This window comes from Pyrus communis, chromosome 13, assembly GCF_963583255.1.
Source record: "Pyrus communis chromosome 13, drPyrComm1.1, whole genome shotgun sequence".
NCBI classification, from domain to species: Eukaryota; Viridiplantae; Streptophyta; class Magnoliopsida; order Rosales; family Rosaceae; genus Pyrus; species Pyrus communis.
Window position 1 is genome coordinate 14,631,394 of NC_084815.1, and position 21,698 is coordinate 14,653,091.

A 21,698-nucleotide genomic window follows, 5' to 3' on the forward strand; every position below is an offset into this window, starting at 1 on the left:
CTAATTAGGACACCTAAAAACTTGGTTCTAGATGCCACACCCTTTTCCTAAAAAAGGTGCCGCATAGGCCCTTATCCTTTCTGCTAGGAACCTGCCGAATATTCTAGTCCTTATCCTCCCTGGTTTCTGCCTTATAATTAGCCTTTTCCTTGTGGGATTAGAGTGCCAAATCCTTCTCCAAAACAACTTTTGTGCCGTGCCCTCAGCCTATAAATACAATCAAAGCTGCTGCATAATGAAAAAACACACCACACACAGGAGCATGATTTTCGAAGAATAAACACATAGTGCCGTAGCTTGCAAGGAAGGAAAGCTTGGAGCTGTGCCTACCATCCGTGGCCTTTGGATTGCTGGAGTATTTCTAGGTGTATTATGTCTTTAGTTTTTAGTTCAATGTTTGTTTTAGTTTGGTTTTTAGTTATGATAGACATGTGGAACTAATTTCATATTAGCTAGAGGTGAATTCAAAGCCATGAACATATGTGTGATATGAATTGATTACATCCAGTTATTGTTTCATAAATCGTAAATGCAATTTACTTATCTATTTGATTGATAACTTATTCTTGTATGTTGATTAAGGAGGCCTACTTAGTTTGCATCCATGAATTTGATGCTAAAATATAAGGGAATTTCACCTAATAGTTATGAACTTATATTTATAAGTAGTGGAAATCACTAGTCATGATTGTGTTAAGTAAATTCTTGGCAGGAGAATCATGCAATTCATAGTTACGAATGCCATGTCAATGCTTATGATTTTCATAGAACTTAATGATCTTTGATATGTATCTCTATCATGCAGTTCATAGAGGGAACTTGATAAGAATAATTTGATTGCGTCGCTGAGTCCAATTCAATGAATTTAGGAAAATTTGATGGTTAATTTGTGTAGTTCACGGTTAACTTGGGGCATTGTCATTCATGGTTTATAGGAATAGTAATTGGAGATCGATTTGTGTTGCATATGTGTCATGTGTGGAGAATGACCCTTTTGCTAACCTTTCACCCCCTTCACTCACCCAAATTTAGTATCAATTAGTTTGTTTTCTGCAAGTTACTTAGTTTTAGTTTTAAATTTTGTCCAAACCAAACCCCCCGCCATTGTGTCATGTTAGTTTAGTTTTAAAATTTGTTCAAACCTGTCCCCCGTTAGTATTTTGAGTCAAGTTAAGTCTAGAATTCGTCCAAATCACCCTTTAGTTCTTGTTTTGAGTCAATTTGTTTGTTTTGCGCTGTTTTGAGTCATTAGAGTCTAGTTTTGTGTTGATTAGCATCCTTTCTAATCCTCGGCCTAGAACGATCCCTACGTACATATACTACAATTGTCTAAAAGGGGTTTAATTTTTGTGTTAGTTTTTACCATATCAAAATTTGTCGCTGTTGCCGGGGATTAGCAAAATTGTTAATCTTCCCCTTTGTTTCTGTTTTCGTTTTTCTTGTGTTTTTTATTTTGTTTTGTTTGTTTTAGGTATTAGTTTATGACTTGAAGTTCTCAACCTGTTTGTGAGCATATATTGGAGTTTGATGACGATTTTGAACGAACTTTGAGAAGGAAGAGGAAGCAGCCAGAATTCAATTCACCTAGTTCTAGTTCCGAATATGAATCTGAAGTTGAAATTGAAGAGGAATTGGAAGAGGAACAAGACAAGGTTGTGGACAATTGAACAATCACGGAACTTTCAGCCTCGGGATTGGACAATGCCGTGCCTATCTGCTTTCAATATCCTAGGGCAGCTCAAGGCAAGATCGATGAGTTTGAATTGAAGTCTAGTTTGCTACATCACATTCCCAAATACCATGGGTTGTCTATGGAAGATCCAAACAAGCATCTTAAGGAATTTGAAGTAGTATGCTCGAGTATGACACCAATCAACGTGGATGGAAATATTTTGAAGATGAAAGCCTTTCCATTCTCTTTTTTGGAAAATGCTAAGGGTTGGCTCTTTGAATTGGCACCTGGAACCGTCACTTCTTGGGAAAATATGAAGATAGCGTTCTTAGAGAAATTCTTCCCAACTTCGAGAGTCATTCTTTTGAGGAAGAGGATTAGTGAAATTCAACAAGGCCAAGGTGAATTTTTTCCAGCGTATTATGAGCGTTTCAAGACTCTTATTGCATCGTGCCCTCAACATTAAATGAAAGAAGAGCTTCTAATTCAATATTTCTACGAATGACTTCTTCCAATTGAGAGACAAATGCTGGATGCCTCGGCATGAGGTGCCTTGGTTAACCAAACACCAATTGATGCAAAGATCTTAATTGCAAATATAGCCTTGAATGCACAATAATATGAAGGAATTGGACAAAGAGACCCCCCACGGCAACAACAAGTTAATGAGGTAAGTTTAATTTCAGAACTTTAATCTCAAATAGCTAATCTCTCTATTCTTTTGTCACAGGTTGTGGAAGGATCAAAAGTGCAAGGAAATAGTACTTGTGGTGTGTGCTCTATGCAAGGACACCCCTCTGATCAATGCCCTCAATTGATAGAGAATGAGGGATGGGAAAGTGCCAACGTCATTGGGTATCAAGGCCACAATCAGCCAAAGTATGATCCATACTCTAACACTTACAATCTGGGCCAGAGAGATCACCCAAATATGAAGTGGAGGGAGCATCAACAAACTCAACAACAAGGGGATTTAGACAACCACCCCCCGGGATATTTCTAAGGCCATTCGCACCAACACAACCTCAACCACAATCTACCTAACCAAATTCAGGTTCGTCAATGGATAACGATAAAATTCTTCAAATACTAACTTCGTTAACGCAGGGATTACAAAATCAAGCCAAAGAGGTGGGTGAATCTCAAATGGGGTAAGTGGCGGAATTCATGAGACAGTTTAGAGATCAAGGCAAACTACCTAGTTCAACCGTTGTAAATCCAAAGGGAGGATTTGAAACTGCTAAGGCAATCACATTAAGAAGTGGCAAGGAGGTTGGAACCGACCCACAAACATCTAAATCAAGCCAAAAGGAAGACAAGAAGCTGCTGCTCGAGGAGGAGGAAGAAGACAAGGCCACGACAAGGGTAGAACAACCCTTGTTGCAGCCCCTTAAAGGTTCTAAGACGTCCAATACAGGTAAGTTAGGTTCAAATTCAGTTAATCTTAACAATATTCCACCAAATGTGCCTTTCCCTCGTAGATTTATGCAATCTAAGAAAGAAGAGAATAAGAAAGACATTCTAGAAACTTTTAGGAAAGTGCAAGTCAATATCCCGCTCCTTGATGCAATCAAGCAAGTTCCAAAGTATGCCAAGTTTTTGAAAGAGCTTTACACAACGAGGAAACGAATCTTGAACAAGGAAGTGGTACGGGTAAGTGAGAATGTTTCAACAGTTTTACAAAGAAAACTGCCCCCTAAATGCAAGGATCTAGGTAGTTTTATAGTCCCTTGTGTTATTGGCAATACTAAATTCGAGCATGCCATGTTAGACTTAGGTGCATCCATTAATGTCATGCCTTACTCTATTTATGCATCTATGAACCTAGGAGAGCTGAAAAACGATGAAGTTATTATTCAATTAGCCGATCGTTCTAATGCATATCCGAAAGGAGTTTTGGTGCAGGTTAATCATTTAATCTTCTCAGCCGATTTCTATGTGCTTGAGATGGAAGATTCAACCCATTCTACTCCATTGCCGATCCTACTTAGAAGACCTTTCATGAAAACAGCCCACACCAAGATATATGTGTTCAAAGGGACGTTGACAATGGAATTTGATGGCGACATTATTGATTTCAATATTTCTGAAGCCATAAGGTATCCTATTGATGATCATTCTTGTTTTTCTATTGATATACTCGATTCGTTGGCATAGGAATATCTTTAAGACCTAAATGGGGATGCCTTTGAAACTACCATTGCAAAAGGAATGGGACTTAAAAACCAAGGGGCATAAATTGTGCACACTCATGACAGGAATGAGGATGCCCTTGCCGTGCCTCTTTGTGAAGAAGTTGCCGAGATGATGGCCGCCTTTGAATCGTTACCACAACATGTTGGTAAGCCTCCAAACCCAAATTCAATTCCTGTTTCTTCTAATAAGTTGTTACCCTCAGTGATTCAGGCACCCTCCCTCGAGCTTAAATCGTTACTAAATCATTTGAAGTACGTTTTCTTGGGAGACCAAGAGACTTTGCCAGTCATAGTCTCTTCCACACTCATGGCAGAAGAGGAGGAGAAATTGGTAAGGGTGTTGAAGGAATACAAAATAGCCATTGGATGGACCTTGGCCGATATCAAGGGGATAAGTCCTACAACATGCATGCATCGCATACTTTTAGAGGAGGGGCTAAACCATCTCAAGAGGCTCAACGCCGACTCAACCCTCCAATGATGGAAGTTGTGAAGAAGGAGATTATCAAGCTTCTTGATTGTGGAGTGATTTACCCAATTTCTGACAGTCGGTGGGTCTTACCGGTTCAAGTTGTTCCAAAGAAATCGGGAGTCATTGTGGTGAAGAATGAAGAGAATGAACTTGTGCCCACCCGTATCTGAACAGGTTGGAGAGTTTGCATCGATTACAGGAAGCTCAACGCCACCATAAGGATGGATCACTTTCCTCTGCCGTTCATTGATCAGATGCTTGAAAGGTTAGTTGGTCATTCGTTTTATTACTTTCTTGATGGGTATTCGGGATATAATCAGATTGTCATAGCTTCGGACGATCAAGAAAAGACCACTTTTACTTGTCCATTTGGTACCTTTGCTTATCGTCGAATGCCATTCGGTTTATGTAATGCACCAAACACGTTTCAAAGATGCATGGTAAGTATCTTTTCAGATTATGTTGAGAAGATTATTGAAGTCTTCATGGACGATTTTAGTGTTTTTGGTGATTCGTTTGATAATTGTTTAGCTAATCTCACTTTGATCTTGAAACGATGCATTGAAACTAACCTTGTTTTAAATTGGAAAAAATGTCACTTTATGGTAAAACAAGGCATAGTTTTAGGTCATATAGTTTCAGAAAAGGGAATTGAAGTTGATAAATCAAAAATAGATCTTGTACGCTACTTACCTTTTCCCACTTCGGTAAGAGATATTCGTTCTTTCCTTGGACATGTAGGATTCTGTAGACATTTTATCAAAGATTTCTCGAAGATTGCAACACCCCTGTGCTGACTCCTACAGAAGGATGTGCCATTTGTGTTCAATGATGAATGTGAGAAGGCATTCAATCATCTCAAGGAAATGCTAACTTCAGCCCTCATCATAGTTCCACCAGATTGGAGTCTTCCTTTTGAACTTATGTGCGATGCCTCAAATTATGCAATAGGGGCTGTTTTGGGACAAAGGAAGGACAAGCAACCGCATGTTAAAGCAAGCGCTTCTTGGGAGGCAACCCATGCGTTTAAATAAAGAAGACCTAGGAATCTTCGGCTCCAAAACCAGATTTGCATTCCTTAACCCTACTCTTTATTGCTTTTACTTTGCCATTATTGTCATGTGTGTTAGTTGTTTGATTTCTTACGTGTGCATCTGTGCTTGCAACATTGAGGACAATGTTTGGTTTGTGAAAGGGGTAAATAAATGTTTTTCATGACGTATTTTTGAAATTCACCACCTATCACTACTAATGTTGTTATTCACTATTTTAATGTGTTTTAGTGTGTGTCATATTACAAAAATTTGAAAAAAAGTTTGAGGAAAAAAAAAAACCAAAAAGAGTCGTTTTTGTTGCTTGTTTGTGTCTTAGGGTACCTTCCAACACAATGATGAGGATCTGGTTTTTAATTGCATGACTATTAAAGAAAGTTACAAACATGGGTGGAAGTTTGATATGCTCTTTGGTTTATGCTTAGTTGTAGTTGTCATTTACGAATTCACATGTAATCACAAAAAGGAAAAATCAGTTTTTGTAACATGCTTGAAGGAAGAAACTCAAACTAACGCTACAACCCTGAGAGACTTGAGCTTATTCTTTGTTTGGAGAGTTATTAATCTTGATATTCTTGTTTTCTAAAGTCGTTGCATGATCTCATTATTTCTTTGCTTGGTTGCTACTTAGAATGCGTTTTCATTATTTTAGTTCCAAATACTAGAACTCATGCCCGTTTCATTCAAAGCATAAAAGTGAGTGCATAATAAATAACAAGATGAAATTGTTTAGTTAAACCAGAGCCAAAAAGCCTTACCCTTTGCATATGTATTGTAGGTTTAACCCCTTTGAGCCTTAGTTAGCCTAATTTTCTTTGTTAGCCCACATTATCCTTACTTAGCCTAGTATAGGACTATCCATACCCTTCTTCTTAAAGATGGAGCATGACTTGTCGGGAATTCCTTTTGATCTACAATATGCAGAAAAACAAGTATGGAGGAAGGTTTTTCGTTGGAAATCTAGGTTGTACGTTTTGTGTGCCAAAGAGAAAGGGCACAAAAAAGAAAAAAAAAGAAAAAAAAGAAAAAGGAAAAGTGTGTAGAAAAGAAAGAAAAAGAATTCAAAATAAGTGAAAATGAGCTCACAAGTATTGGTTGTTGAAGAAAGGGTCCAAAAAGTTAAATATGGCCCTAAGTGTTGTGTGAATCTCCCATGGGTGTTTAAAGTTGATTTTTTGCAATTAAAAGTTGAATTCTAAGTGTTGATTTCATTATTTTGCTTACTATCACTTTAAGAACTTTTGTTTATCTTTACCTTTCTTTGTTAGCCAATACCTTAGCCCTGTTACAACCCTTAGACTTCTATCTTGATTGTTATGTGTTTCAATATGTGGAGTTTGAAATTGGTACAAGCATATGGATCCCTAGTTCTCACTTCTAAGTAGTGGCATTCCATTCATGAGATCATATACATGTTGTATTAATAATTTCAGAAAGTGCATTCTTTGTTATAACATGTGAGTGCTAGTCTACATGTTTACATCAATCTTCTCACAAATACCTAGTGTAGGGAGTGTAGTCAGAAAATCTGTGTGAAAATAGAGAGTATATCTGGTGCGGAATTGAGGGATTCTCTAAGGCATGTTACTACATTCAAAATGTTGTTTTAAATGATTAAATGCGAGCTAGTGAGTGGTTACTGTGATTGAGTATGAGCTCGAGGGTAAGGATGGCTAAAATCTATGTGAGTAGTGATTTTTAAAATGTCATGTTTCATTGGAAATCCCTGAAGCAATTGTTGGAAGGTTTAGGTTTTATTTTGTTTTCTTTGTTTTCCTTGGGGACTAGCAAAGCTAAGTGTTGGGAAATTTGATAGGAGCATATTTATGCGAATTTGTTAGCTTGTTTCTTTGCAATTAGTAAGTTAGTTTCTATTTATTAGAGTGTTTTAAGCCATTTTCATGTGTTTGTAGGTCCAAATGGCAAAGTTGGCAAGAAAGGGCATTTTGGAGTGTTTTAGAGCAGTTTTGGACTTGGAATGGATAACACATGCATGGAGCATGGTGGGTGGACGTTTTTGAATTTCAAATGAGGCTAGGAATGTGCCAAAGAGATGGAGAAACTAATTCAAGACATAGAAGATAAGCAATCAGCTAAAAGGAAGGAACATTATCCAAAACCTTATCCAAACATTATCCAAACTAACTTTATCTTTTCTTACCTCATTCTAATCCTATTCTACCTAAATTCCAGCTGCAAGGGGGAATTATTTTCAGATTAGGACACCTAAAAACTTGGTTCTAGATGCCACACCTTTTTCCTAAAAAGGTGCCGCATAGGCCCTTATCCTTTGTGCTAGGAACCTACCGAATATTCTAGTCCTTATCCTCCTTGGTTTTTGCCTTATAATTAGCCTTTTCCTTGTGGGATTGGAGTGCCAAATCCTTTTCCAAACAACTTTTGTGTCGTGCCCTCAGCCTATAAATACAATCAAAGGTATCACATAATGAAAAAACACACCACACATAGGAGCTTGATTTTCAGAGAATAAACATATAGTGCCGCAGCTTGCAAAGAACGAGAGCTTGGAGCCGTGCCTGCCATCCATGGCCTTTGGATTGTTGGAGCATTTCTAGGTATATTCTGTCTTTAGTTTTTAGTTCAATGTTTGCTTTAATTTGGTTTTCAGTTATGATAAACATGTGAAACTAATTTCGTTTTAGCTAGAGGTGAATTCAAAGCCATGAACATATGTGTGATATAAATTGATTACATCCAGTTATTGTTTCATAAATCGTGAATGCAATTTACTTATCTGTTTGATTGATAACTTATTCTTGTATGTTGATTAAGGAGGCCTACTTAGTTTGCATGCATGAATTTGATGCTAAAATTTAAGGGAATTTCACCTAATATTTATGAACTTATATTTATAAGTAGTGGAAATCACTAGTCATGATTGTGTTAAGTAAATTTTTGGCAGGAGAATCATGCAGTTCATTGTTACGAATGCCATGCCAATGGTTATGATTTTCATAGAACTTAATGATCTTTGATATGTATCTTTATCATGCAGTTCATGTAGGGAACTTGATAAGAATAATTTGATTGCGTCGCTGAGTCTAATTCAATGAATTTAGGAAAATTTGATGGTTAATTTGTGCAATTCACGGTTAACTTGGGGCATTGTCATTCATGGTTTATAGGAATAGTAATTGGAGATCGATTTGTGTTGCATATGTGTCATGTGTGGGGAAGAACCCTCTAGCTAGCTTTTCACCCCCTTCATTCACCCAAATTTAGTATCAATTAGCTTGTATTCTGCAAGTTACTTAGTTTTAGTTTTAAATTTCGTCCAAACCAAACCCCCCGCCATTGTGTCGTGTTAGTTTAGTTTTAAAATTCGTTCAAACCTGTCCCCCGTTAGTATTTTGAGTCAAGTTAAGTCTAGAATTTGTCCAAATCACCCTTTAGTTCCTGTTTTGAGTCAATTTGATTGTTTTGCGTTGTTTTGAGTCATTAAAGTCTAGTTTTGTGTTTTTAAGTCTAATTTGTGTTGATTAGCATCATTTCTAATCCCCCGCCTAGAATGATCCCTACTTACATATACTACAATTGTCTAAAAATGGTTTAATTTGTATATTAGTTTTCACCACATCAAGAAGCGCAAGAAATGGCTCCTTAACCAACATTAACTTTATGTCGGTTGAAAGCAACACTATTCTCTTTTTATACGGCACCTTCATTTAAAAAAAAATTAAAAACTAGGTTGGTTATAAGCGACATTAACAGTCTATGTCGGTTATAAACAACATAGATGGTCTATGTCCGTTAAAAATTGAAAACTATGTCGGTTATAACGGACAGTACTTCCAACACTATGTAAAGAAGTTGTTGGAAATGTCTTAACCGCTAGTATATTATATAAAACTGACACTAGTTTCCGACACAATAAGCCACTTTTGTAGTAGACTCTCTTGTTTTTCTCCCTTTCTACAGCGGCTGGGGTTTTCTCCTGGACAATCATAAGGTTTTGCCTTACTTGATCGGTGAAATGACCTCTGTTCAGTCTAAGGTAGTAAGATGAGTGAGGAGCAAGAGTTGACGAAGGAGGTGGTCAATTCATTTGATCATGTCTTCCGACTAATGAAGGAGGAACAAGAAGAGGTGCAACTAGAGCCGAATGATGAAGAAAGCATGGGGGATCATTTTTAGCTATATTAGATTGGCAAACTTTATGTGGATTAGGGGTACAACTTGCAGGTGTTTAAATAGACCATATTTACATTACGCAACATAATGAGAGATGTGGGACCATGATTTTCCAGGGCTGGAGTATTGCTGATAACTAGCGTTACCTGAGAAGTTCGGTCATGGACTCAACAACTCTAAGTAGAGTTGTATTAGACACAACAGTGGTGTCACCATCACCCTGGTCTGGATAGGCAAAGTCCGAACGACTTCGCCAGAATGACCATGCTTGTTTCGTAAGACACGCGATCTAATCCGGATATGGACACAATCAAATCTTTATACGTCTTAGAGTTTCTACAGTCTACGAATCGGCATGCACCGTAAGTAATCACACTTCTAAAAGGATGCAATATATAATCCTAGATATCCTTAAGGATTCTTTTGGTTTAGAACAAAGATTCTATTCTAAAAAGGACTCTCTCACAGTTAGTATAAATACACCCACCTAAGGTCCATTTAAGGCATCGCAACCTAAGTATTCTAATTTTTTTGCCTACTACTTGAGTCAAAATTTGTTTACTAACTTGACTGTCGGAGAGTCTTTGACTGGCAAACCCTTCTCCGGTCTAGGGTAGCTAACTCACAGTTATTTTTGTTTTGCAGGTTACTTAAGTTTGTGCCTCCTCCACTTATAGTGATGGGCAAATTAGGTTTCAACAATTGGTGCTTTCTTTAAGAGTTAGACCCATATTCCTTTCCATTAGAGAAATTCGCCACTCTTCCAAAAGTTAAACAAGAGAAAATATGACGAGGCCACATTGGCAGAGTGTTTCAACATTGTTGATGGCCTTACGAATTGGGATGACAAAACTAGGAGAACAATAGCCAAACCAAATTATTCACAGATGATGGAAAGAAAAAGAAACAACAATAACACCCATCCTCTTTCTCCACGCCAGATAACAAGAGAGGACATCGAAATAAACAAGCTCCACCAAAGCCAAAATAGTATAGCGCACTAAACACTACTACCAACAACATCAAAGACAAGCCATTCTTAAAACTACCAAAGCCACTCCTGGAGCACCTCAATAAAAAAACCCGAACAAGTACTACTCTTTTCACAAAATCACTAGACATGCTACCAAGCGCCCTCTCACCTAATACCCACTACTAATACTAAGGAATGAAAGTAACACAATCGGTTATAGGGAGATTTACGAATAGCTGCAGGTAAGAACCTTTAACAAGCAACTAGCTAGCTTCCACCTTGCTTAATAGTAAGGCACGAAAGCCTTTGCTTATAGCTTTTACTTCTACTTAGCAGCCCAAATAAAGTACTCCTTTAATGCCTCACTCTAGTACAAAAGTAAGTAAACAACTTGATCTGCTCATTTGCCCTGGAATATAATGGGATCTTCGTAAAGTTGATCATTATGAATGTTATAACAAATTTAGAGGTTGTCGAATGCGGAGGTACCACATCAAAGAGCTACTCGACAATAAGGACTATTGGGATTTCGTCAGAGATAAGGCAAGACAAAAAGCTTTGCCGAACCAAAAGATAAGGATCGAGTTGACAAGCATACGAATGATGAAGATCAACCACGTTCAACATAAACTGCATTGATGGAGAATATGAGACCCTAAAAACAAGAAACCTGGTGCCTATTACCTTAAGATGGGCTTCTCGCCGACACCTCCACATCAATTAAGTAAAGGAAGCCACAAAACTGCACATGGTTTGATTCCTTACCTGGGATATGTAGGCAATATACACCAGACTCCATAGCAATTCCACCATCTGCATAAAGACAAGTCCACGGAGAACTCATCTCCTCTCGCATAACCATAGATTATCATAAAGTAACCCTAATGTAGCTCGTTGAGTTATATCATATTTCCTTATAACTATACCAATGATTTGATTTTCCTTCCCAGAGATATGTAGGTAATCCATCTTGGTTTCAATCACACCCTCTAGCAATCAATTTATTTATGTTATCAATAAAGAAGTGGTGTTCAACTTACTTTCTATACTTGTGTTTTTTTCAAAGATGTAGGGAATACCCATTCAAAGCATGTGTTTTGAAAACTTAGCACAAAAGAAAGTTTGAAAACTCATAGAAATACTACCAGATAAGTCTTTTTTAGCCTATTCAGTATATTATGGTCAGTAGCTTGGGATACTCGAGGTGTAATAAGCACAGTTATGATTGGTGGACTATAGGCACAGGCAAATGACACCCTGAGTCGGAAGTCCAGTGCACCATTTGTTAGCCGAAAAGATTGTACGACTACTATACTAAAACAAGTATGCTCTGCGGCAACATTTGTCAGTAGGTTCAGATAGTGCATGTAGACTAGGTAATCCCCAAAGAGGAATTCTTTTCCAAAAGAGTTCTGATAAACGCAAGTACTCTGTCTAAGTCAGTCAGGGTAGTCTAATTGGAAATGCTCAGGCCCGACGCATAGGGTCTAACAAAAGGATTCAAAAACTGTTTCAAACCCATATGCAAGCAGCCAAGTCCTGAAAAAAATTTTGTTTAAGATTCACTAGGGATGAACAAGCAATATGATCTAAGAAAATATTTTCCTTAGTATCATGTTACAACAAGCTAAAAGGATGAACAACTAGAGGACCTTCCAGAAATCAAAGGGCACTTTTCCACTTTTAATCTGGTCAGTGCATAAATGTAAATGCTTAGCAAGAGTTTGTCCATGGGTTTAATATTTCAATACCTGGTATTAGAGTAAGGTGGTATTCCGGATATCGCAATGAATATCTCTATAAACATCAAACTTGGGATGTGATGTTTATTCGAATCAACATCACCAAGGGAAGTTATTGAACTTTGTTCCGAGCTCACAAGTTTGCTTGTTTCACTCTTGACATTTATTGCTCCGAGGTTAACCTATTTCGAAGACATTGATGGATTGAAATTAAGGTCTACAAGAACAAAGCTAAATCATGAACATTCGAAGAAAGCGAGATAAATATATTCATCCACCATAGATGATTCTACTAACAAAAAATATCTGAATCAATATAGGGACAAGCTTCCACCCTAGCCGAACAATTAAAGATAAGGATAAAAAGCAAGGAAATTACAAAGGCTCTAGAAATCCATTGAACAACCCCAACCAATGTGCCCATAATCTTTTTAGAAGTAGTCGGAGGAAGGTCAACATGGGCAATATCCGAAGTAACTGGCCTTGTTTCCTTCGTCGGCCTCTCAGAACCAGAATAAGCTTCCACCCTAGCTAAACAAATAAAGATAAGGATAAAAGGCAAGGAAATTACAAAGACTTTAGAAATTCATAAACATCCCTAGCTAATATGCCCATAATCTTCTCAGAAGTAGTTAGACGATGGTTAACATGGGTAATATCCAAAGTAACTAGCCTTGTTTCCTTTGTTTACCCCTCAACGATAATAGATGAAGGCATATGCAGATCAACTTTCCGAATCTCCGCCAACAAGCGAGCAAAGTGCCACTCATTGCAGTGACCCTAGCTAGTGTAACCAGCAAGGTAGCCCCGATTATACTCTTGGTCGATTGCTGCCTTGTACATATTTCGTAATTCAGCAACTGCCGCCTTATTCTATTGAACATTAACCGCTTGATACCTCTCCATTTGGCTCACCTCTCGTCAAACCGCGTCTACATCCCTTGATTTACCACTATACGGAGCTGGACTAATTGCCCACTGAAGGCTAATTTATCCCCACCCTGAAAGTGGCCAAAGCAGAAGCCCTAAAGGCACCAAGTTGTGCCTAATAAACTTCTCCCTAATCAATCCTAACATATAAGGGGCTTAGGATAGGTTGTTTCCCCTTCCCTTATACACTCTTCTTCTCTGGTTGCTAGTTGAACATTCTGGGTTGCCATATCTTGTACACATAACAATACGCACACATCAACAATCAATAAAACATAACCTTACAACAACTTGTCACCAAAGCTTCATAGCTATACATCTACTGTGAACAGAGCATCATTACTTAAGCAATTTCAAGTCCCACCGTAAAATTAACAATAATTCAGATATAAAAATCAATCCCTACCACCATAAAAATAACAATTATTCATATACAAAAATCAACCCTACTCAAAACTACAACTTTACCAAAATAACAGAAAATGACCCAACCTTTACATAACCCTTTAACATAGCTTCATAACTTCACAACGCACCCAGATTTCTCAAAAATTTCACACATATTCACAAATTCCAGCTAATTACATCAACAAACATGCATAATTAACCTTACACCTAACTTAAGTTATACTAATTAATAGAAATTGTAGACATCGAAATTTCGGTGAAATAAATGTTAACCAATAATTAAAATTTCAACGTTCACGTATCACATAAATTTTACACGTATCATGTAACTCAACAAAAAATCGAACAAAATCAGAAAAGTCATCAAATAGGACATGTGTCAACACCTGGCAGAAATGATTTATTTGATCTGAATATTATATTCAAAATTAGGCCTTGAAAAATTCTATAAATGGAAGCCAATTTCATTCATTTCACTTCACCGATTCACATCACACCAAAACTTTGAAGCTTTGAAACTCTAAAGCTCCCAAGCAAATCCCAAAGGATCAAGAAAACTCTCTTCGTTCTTCGCCAAATCCTCCTTTAAGATCAAACCCCAACACCCCCCTTGAAGAACTTCCACCAATTCAAGATCAAGCCCTGACGGCCCTTGAAGAAAGTGTTCATCGTTCATCATCCGTTCATCCTAAGATCAAGCCTTAAAGGCCCTTTAGATTAACAACATCAATAAATCCACACATCCATTCTTCAAGATCAAGCCCAAAAGGCCCTTGAAGATCCGTTCATCGTTCATTAAGATCAAGCCCCGAAGGCCCTTGAAGATCCGCTCATCCTCGTTCATCAAGATCAAGCCCCGAAGGCCCTTGAAGATCCGTCAATTGTTCATCAAGATCAAACCCAATGGTCCTTGAAGAAATCCACAAAATTGTTCATCAAGATCAAGCCCCGAAGGCCCTTAAAGATCTGTTCATCGTTCATCCTAAGATCAAGCCTCGACGGCCCTTTGGATCAACAACATCAACAAATCTGCACCACTGTTCATCCCTAGACAAGCCTCGATGACCCTTTGGATCAACATCTCATTCACAAATCTACGCCTTACAAAGATAGAATCAGAGGATCAAATTGTAAAAGAGATTGTAACCCTAAAATTAATACAAAATAATATTTTGTACACGTGTTCTTATTTCAGGAATTTTCGTGTTTACAGAAATAATTAAATTAAATTCTATGGTTCCATTTTCAAAACTCACCAAATTTGAAATTCACTAGGAGAATCAAATATGACGTCAATTTTTGCAAAAGCGCTATGAACTTAGCTTGAATAAAGCGAAAAATACGTCATTTCCGTGGAACTGATTGCACAACCTTCAACCAAACTCCCCTAATTTTCTTCACTGTTATCTGGAATTTCTATGAGGTTGGAGAACACAAGCACATACCAACTATAACTAGGTTTAGAACGGGAAACAAGTTTTCGAATAGGAAGGATTTTTTTTACGACAACGATGTTTGAGCAAATGCTAGAGATGGAGGGTTTTTGGGAAAGGACAAGACTTACTAAAAATGGTAAGTGTTGATGTGAGGGGGATAGTTTAAATCCTAAGAAATTTTGAATTCGTGCCAACTATCATTTTAATTAGGGTAAATTACACAAAACTACCTCAACTATTGGGTCATTAACAGTTTCATATCTCGTCTTTAAAAAGTTTCAATGTCATACCATATCTTCGAATTTGTTGCAATGCCATACCTTCCGTCAGTTGTCTGTCAATTTCTCTGTTAAATGCTGACGTGACTTGTGACGTGGCACACTTTCTATTAAAAAACTAATAAAATATTATTAAAAAAAAAATTCATTTAATATTTTTTATATATTAAAATAATAATTAATTAAAGAAAAGTTATTTATAAATATATAAAAATAAAAAATATAAAAAAAACCCCAAGTTCGTCTCCCCCCCACCCCTTGCAACCCAGAAAGAAAAAAGGTAAAAAATAATATTAAAAAAAACCCCAGTTCGTCTTCCCCCACCCTGCAACCCAAAAAGAAAGAAAGAAACAAAGAAAGAAATAAATAAATAAATAAATAAAACCCCATCTTCATCTTCCCCGGCCCCCTCCTTCCCTGCAACCCACCCTTTTCTTCCTCCTCTCATCTTCCCCTTCCTTCCTCCTCCGCACCCACCCTTGCACCCACTACCTACAACCTAGAAAAAAAAAAAAAAAAACCATCTTCATCTTCCCTGACCCCCCTTTCCCTGCAACCCAAATCCCATCTTTCGCCGATTCCGTGGGTGGAGAAATTGGGCACAGAGAAAATGGGGGGAATGAGTGTGGATTTAAGGAGTGAGGTGTGTAGAGGAGGGAAGAGGGTGGGTGCGGAGGAGGAGGGAAGGGGAAGACGGGAAGGGGAAGAAAGGGGTGGGTTGCAGGGAAAGAGGGGTCGAGGAAGATGAAGATGGTTTTTTTTTTTTTTTTCATTTTTTTTAAATAAATTTTCTTTAATTAATTATTATTTTAATATTTAAAAATATTAAATGATTTATTTTTGTTTTTAATAATATTTTTTTAGTTTTTTAATAGAAAGTGTGATACATCACAAGCCACGTCAGCATTTAATGGAGGAATTGACAGACAACTGACGGAACGTATGACATTGCAACAAATTCGAAGATGCGGTATGACATTGAAACTTTTTAAAGACGAGGTATGAAGCTATTAATGACCTAATAATTAAGGTAGTTCTGTATAATTAATCATTTTAATTAAGTAACGGGTCATTTATGACTCGGTTTCAAACAACCCACATTTGGTCGGCACGCACAGTCCACAAAACTTGGTTTGCACCTTAGAAAACACAAAATGAACAATATACTACAACCCATTTGGGGGATTTCATAAAAACAAAAGTTTTAGCCCAAAATGTTCAAAAACACTTTGCCAATCCCAAAAACAAAAACTGCGAAAACCCACCCCTCGCCACGTTAGCAATAAACTCATATCCCCTTCTCTGAGTAATTTTTCAGTGTGACCAGTATACAGGGTGGTACACTACGTGTTACAATAAAAATAGTGTGATATGTGTGTTAAAAAGTTAATAACTTAAAAAATAAATTTTTCTACTACTCGTGTTTAGTCACAACGAAAAATTTCTCCCCTTCTCTGTCATCGAAACCTCCCTTTCTCATCAATCCATGCAACCTCACTCCCTCTCAAGGCCCTTACTTTCTCTCTCCTCAGCCCCATTTTCTATGTCTAAAACCCAAATTCACTTCCTTCAAACCCTCAAATTCAATTCCCTCTCTTTCATCCTGGCCCATTAAACCCACCATGCAATCAGGCCGGACGGCAAGTACTACCCGGATCCGGCAGATGACGACCCGCCTGAAGTCCCGGAAGACTCGGGTCACGGAGTGTCCAAGTTCCAGCAAATCCAGCAGCAGTTCTCGCGCCACCAAAAGCTCAAGTAGGAAGACTAGTTGAAGCACCAGGACACCTTCCTTAACGATATTGCTAACGTGGAGGACACGTCGGAGAATTCCAATTCCGTAATTTACAACTCCGGTGACGATTTGTTCGGCGACGTCGACTAGGTGATTACCTTGAAATGCAATGAGTTTGTGAAGCAGGGGCTTCTGAAACGAAACCCTAAGAAGGAGATTGTGGTAGTGGATGAGCTGGACCCTGAGGAGTTGGTGGATTTGAAGGAGATTGAGGAGCTTCGGGGGATTAAGGTTGTCGACAAGGACGAAGATGACGACGGGCCGGAGAAATTCAATCCCACGATTCGTGATTTGGATGGTAAAGATGAGATTTTGTGTTTGAATTCTAAGTTTGATTTGGACTTTGATAATTATGGTAAAACTAGGGCTAGGATTGTGGAACCTAGGTTTAGAATGAGGGTTGAGCTTTTGGATGAGAGTAAAGTCAGTTTATGCTGATTTAGAGGTTGAGATTATGGGAATTCAACATGATTCATGGGCGGTTAATGCCGGTGATTTGTTTGTGTGCTGTGTTGGGAGAAAGACGGACGGACATTTGTTTTTTAGTGAGGCTATTAAGAGAAGTGCGGTGGCTATTGTAGCTAGTAAAGAGATATACATGGAGGAAAATTTGGGGTGTAAGGCATTGGCCATTGTGGAAGATACCAATGTGGATTTACCGTCATTGGTTGCGTCGTTTTATAAAAGGGATGTATGAAACGATAGGATTGATGACAGGTATGTTGAGTACGGTTGCTTATTATGTGCATGGGGATAATAAGTTGGAGTCACCTAACACAACCCTGGATGCTGTTTTGTTTCAAAATGTAATGGCTAAGATGCTCCATAATGGGGCTAAAGCCGTTGTCATGGAGGCTTCTTCTCATGGTCTAACTTTATCCAGGTGTGATGAAGTTGATTTTGACAGCGGTTTTAACAAATTTAACGAGTGACCATAGACGGAGGAGGAGTATAGGGATGCAAAGGCTAAGTTATTTTCAAGGATGGTGGATCTGGAACTGCATAGGAAAGTTATGAACATTGATGACCCGAATACAACCTTCTTCCTTGCACAAGGTAACCCAGATGTTCCAATTGTGACTTTTTCCATGGAGAATAAGAATGCAGACGTTCACTCCTTAAAGTTTGAACTTTCCTTGTTTGAGACGCAAGTTTTGGTCAATACTCCGAGTGGTATATTGAAGATATCATCAGCATTGCTTGGAAGACATAATATACTGGCTGTTGTGTCTGTTGGGATTGCAATTGGAGCACCATTGGATGATATCGTTAGAGGAATTGAAGAAGTCGATGCAGTTCCAGGGAGGTGTGAATTAATAGATGAGGAACATACCTTTGGAGTGATTGTGGACTATGCTCATATCCCTGATGCCTTGTCTAGACTATTGGATTCTGTAAGGGAGCTTGGTTTAATAAGGACTATTAACGGTATGCTTCTTATGTTTCATTTTGTATATTTTCATTTCTAAAGTTGGAATAACTGTTTAACTGTAGACTTGCGATATGTATCCAAATTTTTGGCCCACATCAAAACTGCAATATTTGCTAATAGAAAGTAATGGTGTCTAGGTTGAGTCAATAGTAGGGTTGAAACCACTTTGTTAGATAATAAAACCTTTATTCTAACCTTCACTTGAACATTAATATTTCTTCTGTATTATTCAACAACTTCCTTTAGAAGATATCTCTGCATGTGCACAAGTGTTCAGTATTTATACCGAACTGCAAGCTAAGGCATTACAAGATATTTCCCAAATCTTATCTCTAACCAACGGATTATTATTGGCACTAATAATCAACAACTACTAACAGATGGGATACTTAGCACTAACAATCAACAATTACTAACAACATCCTATCATTACCCCACCTTAAAAAATGAACCTTGTCCTCAAGGTTGGAATGCAGGAAACCTGTTTACAAATTTTGCATAGTTTTCCCATGTCGCATCCTCCTTAGGATGATGTTTCCATTGCACCAAAACCTCTGTCGTAGATGAACTGCCATGACCTGTTATCCTCCTCAGCAATATTGCCAATGGATCATCCTCCAAGAGTCCGTCCTCTATAGCTACAGGTAATGGAACCTCAGGAATGATATCAGAGCCCAATTTTTTCTTCAAGCAAGAAACATGAAAAACTGGGTGAAATTTTGATGTGGCAGGTAATTCAATTTTATAAGCTACTTGACCAATCTTCTGCAACACCTTAAATGGACCATAAAACCATGGCTCAAGCTTATGAAAGGGATGTTTAGCGAGGGATTGGTGTTGATAAGATACAAATCGTAGAAAAAACCATATCTTCAACCTCAAAAGATCTTTCACTTCGATGTTTATCAGCTTACTATTTCATCCGTACTTGAGCCAAGACAAGATTAGTCTTGAGCTAAGACAAAATTCTTACCCATTCCTCTAAGCTCCTATTAACCAAATCAATCTTAGTTGCTCCAGATTGGTCTTGGCTAACCATACACAACTTCATAAGGTGTAAGTTTTGATGAAGTATGAAAAGTAGTATTGTAATGCCATTTTGCCCACAGAAGCCAGTGAACCCACTTCTTTGGTTGATGACTGCAAAACCATCTCAAATATGTTTCCAAACCTCTATTAGTAACCTCTGTTTGACCATCGGTTTGAGGATGGTAACCTGAACTGAGACACAATTTGGAGCCTTGCAATGCAAAAAATTCCTTCCAAAAAGAGCTCAAGAAAACATGATCTTGATCACTTACTATTGTGGAGGGCATACCATGGAGTTTGAATATATTGTCAACAAATATCTGTGCTACTGAATGGGCAGTGTATGGATGAGACATTGGCAGGAAATGAGCATACTTGGAAAGGCGATCAACTACCACAAAAATAATGGTTTTACCTTTGCAAAGGGGAAGACCAACAATGAAATCCATTGCTATATGTCCATACAGTAGATGGAATGGGAAATGGATTAAGTAGGCCAGGGGAAGCTAAAGTTTCATTCTTGTTCTGTTGACAAACTAAGCAAGATGCCACCTACTGCATAACATCTGATTTCATACCCTGCCAATAGAAGGATCTGGAAATTCTTTTATATGTTTTAAGAAAACCAGAATGACCTGCTACTGGAGTACAGTGATGCTCATTGAAGATCTTGTCCCACCAATAACTAGATGGACTTAAAACAATCCTCTCTTTATACTTAAGAAATCCATTATCACATCCGCCAACTATTATCCTTCTTCTTAACTAGCAAAACCGGTGAAGAAAATAGGTTGTTGTTAGCTCGAATAAAACCAGAATGCAATAATTCCTGAACACACTTTCCGATTTCAAATTTTTGTAAGGGGCTATACCTATAAGGCCTTGCACTTGGAGGCTTGCTGCCTTCCAAAATAGGGATTTTGTGGTCATGCAATCTGGAAAGAGGTAGTGTGGTTGGTGTCTGAAAAACAGAAGCAAATTGAGATAATAAGCCATCTAACTTCAATTTCTGACGAACCGTGAAATCCTCAACCGTAGCAATCTGAGTCTCGGGTTCAATGAAGAAAAGAACTACACCAAAGGGACCTTGAGAAAGCAATTTCTCCACCTGATAGGTTGAAATGGACATTAGTGAAGGAGGTGGAGAACTAGAAAGACAATAGTGCTTTTTGCCCAATGTAATCTTCTTTCTCAAGAGAATGACTCTTGAAGTAGGAAAGAACTTTTCAAGAAACGCCCTCTTCATGCTCTCCCAAGAAGTGACCGTTCCGAGTGCTAACTCGTATAACCAATCTTTGGCCTTCTCCAATAGTGAGAACGGGAAAGCCTTCATCTTCAAAATACTACCATCAACGTTGATTGGAGTCATGCTCGAACATACCACCTCGAACTCTTTCAAATGCTTGTTGGGATCCTCCATGGACAGTCCATGGAACTTTGGAATGTGGTGCAACAAACTTGACTTCAATTCAAATTTGTCGGTCTTGTCTTGAGCCGCCCTTGGGTATTGGATGCACAAGGGTGCGGCATTGTCCATTCCCGAAGCGGAAAGCTCCTTGATTGTACGATTGTCCGCTGCCATGGTGCGGACCTCTTCTTCCTCCCTTGTCGTGGGTTCTCCTTCCTCCTCAAGATTGGTAGCCGAACTAGAACTTGTTGGGTTAAATTCGGGGTTCTTCTTCTTCTTCCTCAAAGTGTGCTCAAAATCGTCGTCAAAATCCAAGATGTTTGCACTTATAGGTTGAGAACTACGAGTCATAAACTAGTACCTACAAACAAGAAAAGAAACTAGGTCAGTAGCTAAAACAAAAAGAAAACAAAAAGAAACAAAAAAGAAACAACGGGGGATTAGCAAAATTGCTAATCCCCGGCAACGGCGCCAAAAATTTGATGTGAAATAAGATAGCACTCAAATTAAACCCTCTTTTTGACAATTGTAGTATAGATATAAGTAGGGATCGTTCTAGGCCGGGGATTAGGAGGGATTGCTAATCTAATGAAAATTGACTCAAAGATGTGAAAATATGCTTTAAAACACTTTAAATGACCTCACAAGACTCTTACTAACTTATCTGACCAAAAACAAACTTTAAAGACTCAAACCAACTTGAAACAACCAAAAAGACTCAATT

The 21,698-nt window shown here is 38.1% G+C and overlaps 1 protein-coding gene and 1 pseudogene across 1 annotated transcript; both read left to right on the top strand.

Moving 5' to 3' along the window:
- The first annotated feature begins 2,839 nt into the window (after positions 1 to 2,839).
- Positions 2,840 to 4,348, top strand: LOC137712227 (uncharacterized). The gene is made up of 2 exons (XM_068451341.1): positions 2,840 to 3,771; positions 3,931 to 4,348. The coding sequence occupies exons 1-2, from the start codon at positions 2,840 to 2,842 to the stop codon at positions 4,346 to 4,348; spliced, it is 1,350 nt and encodes a 449-aa protein (XP_068307442.1).
- LOC137712228 (UDP-N-acetylmuramoyl-L-alanyl-D-glutamate--2,6-diaminopimelate ligase MurE homolog, chloroplastic-like) overlaps positions 4,348 to 21,698 on the top strand; it is a 30,593-nt pseudogene continuing 13,242 nt past the window's right edge.

What these genes read in the sequence shown, in the direction of transcription:
- LOC137712227 (XM_068451341.1), top strand. Translation starts at nt 2,840, where the DNA reads ATGAGACAGTTTAGAGATCAAGGCAAACTACCTAGTTCAACCGTTGTA. An exon ending in AATATTTCTGAAGCCATAAG is followed by an intron (nt 3,772 to 3,930) that starts GTATCCTATTGA and finishes CACTCATGACAG; the next exon opens with GAATGAGGATGCCCTTGCCG.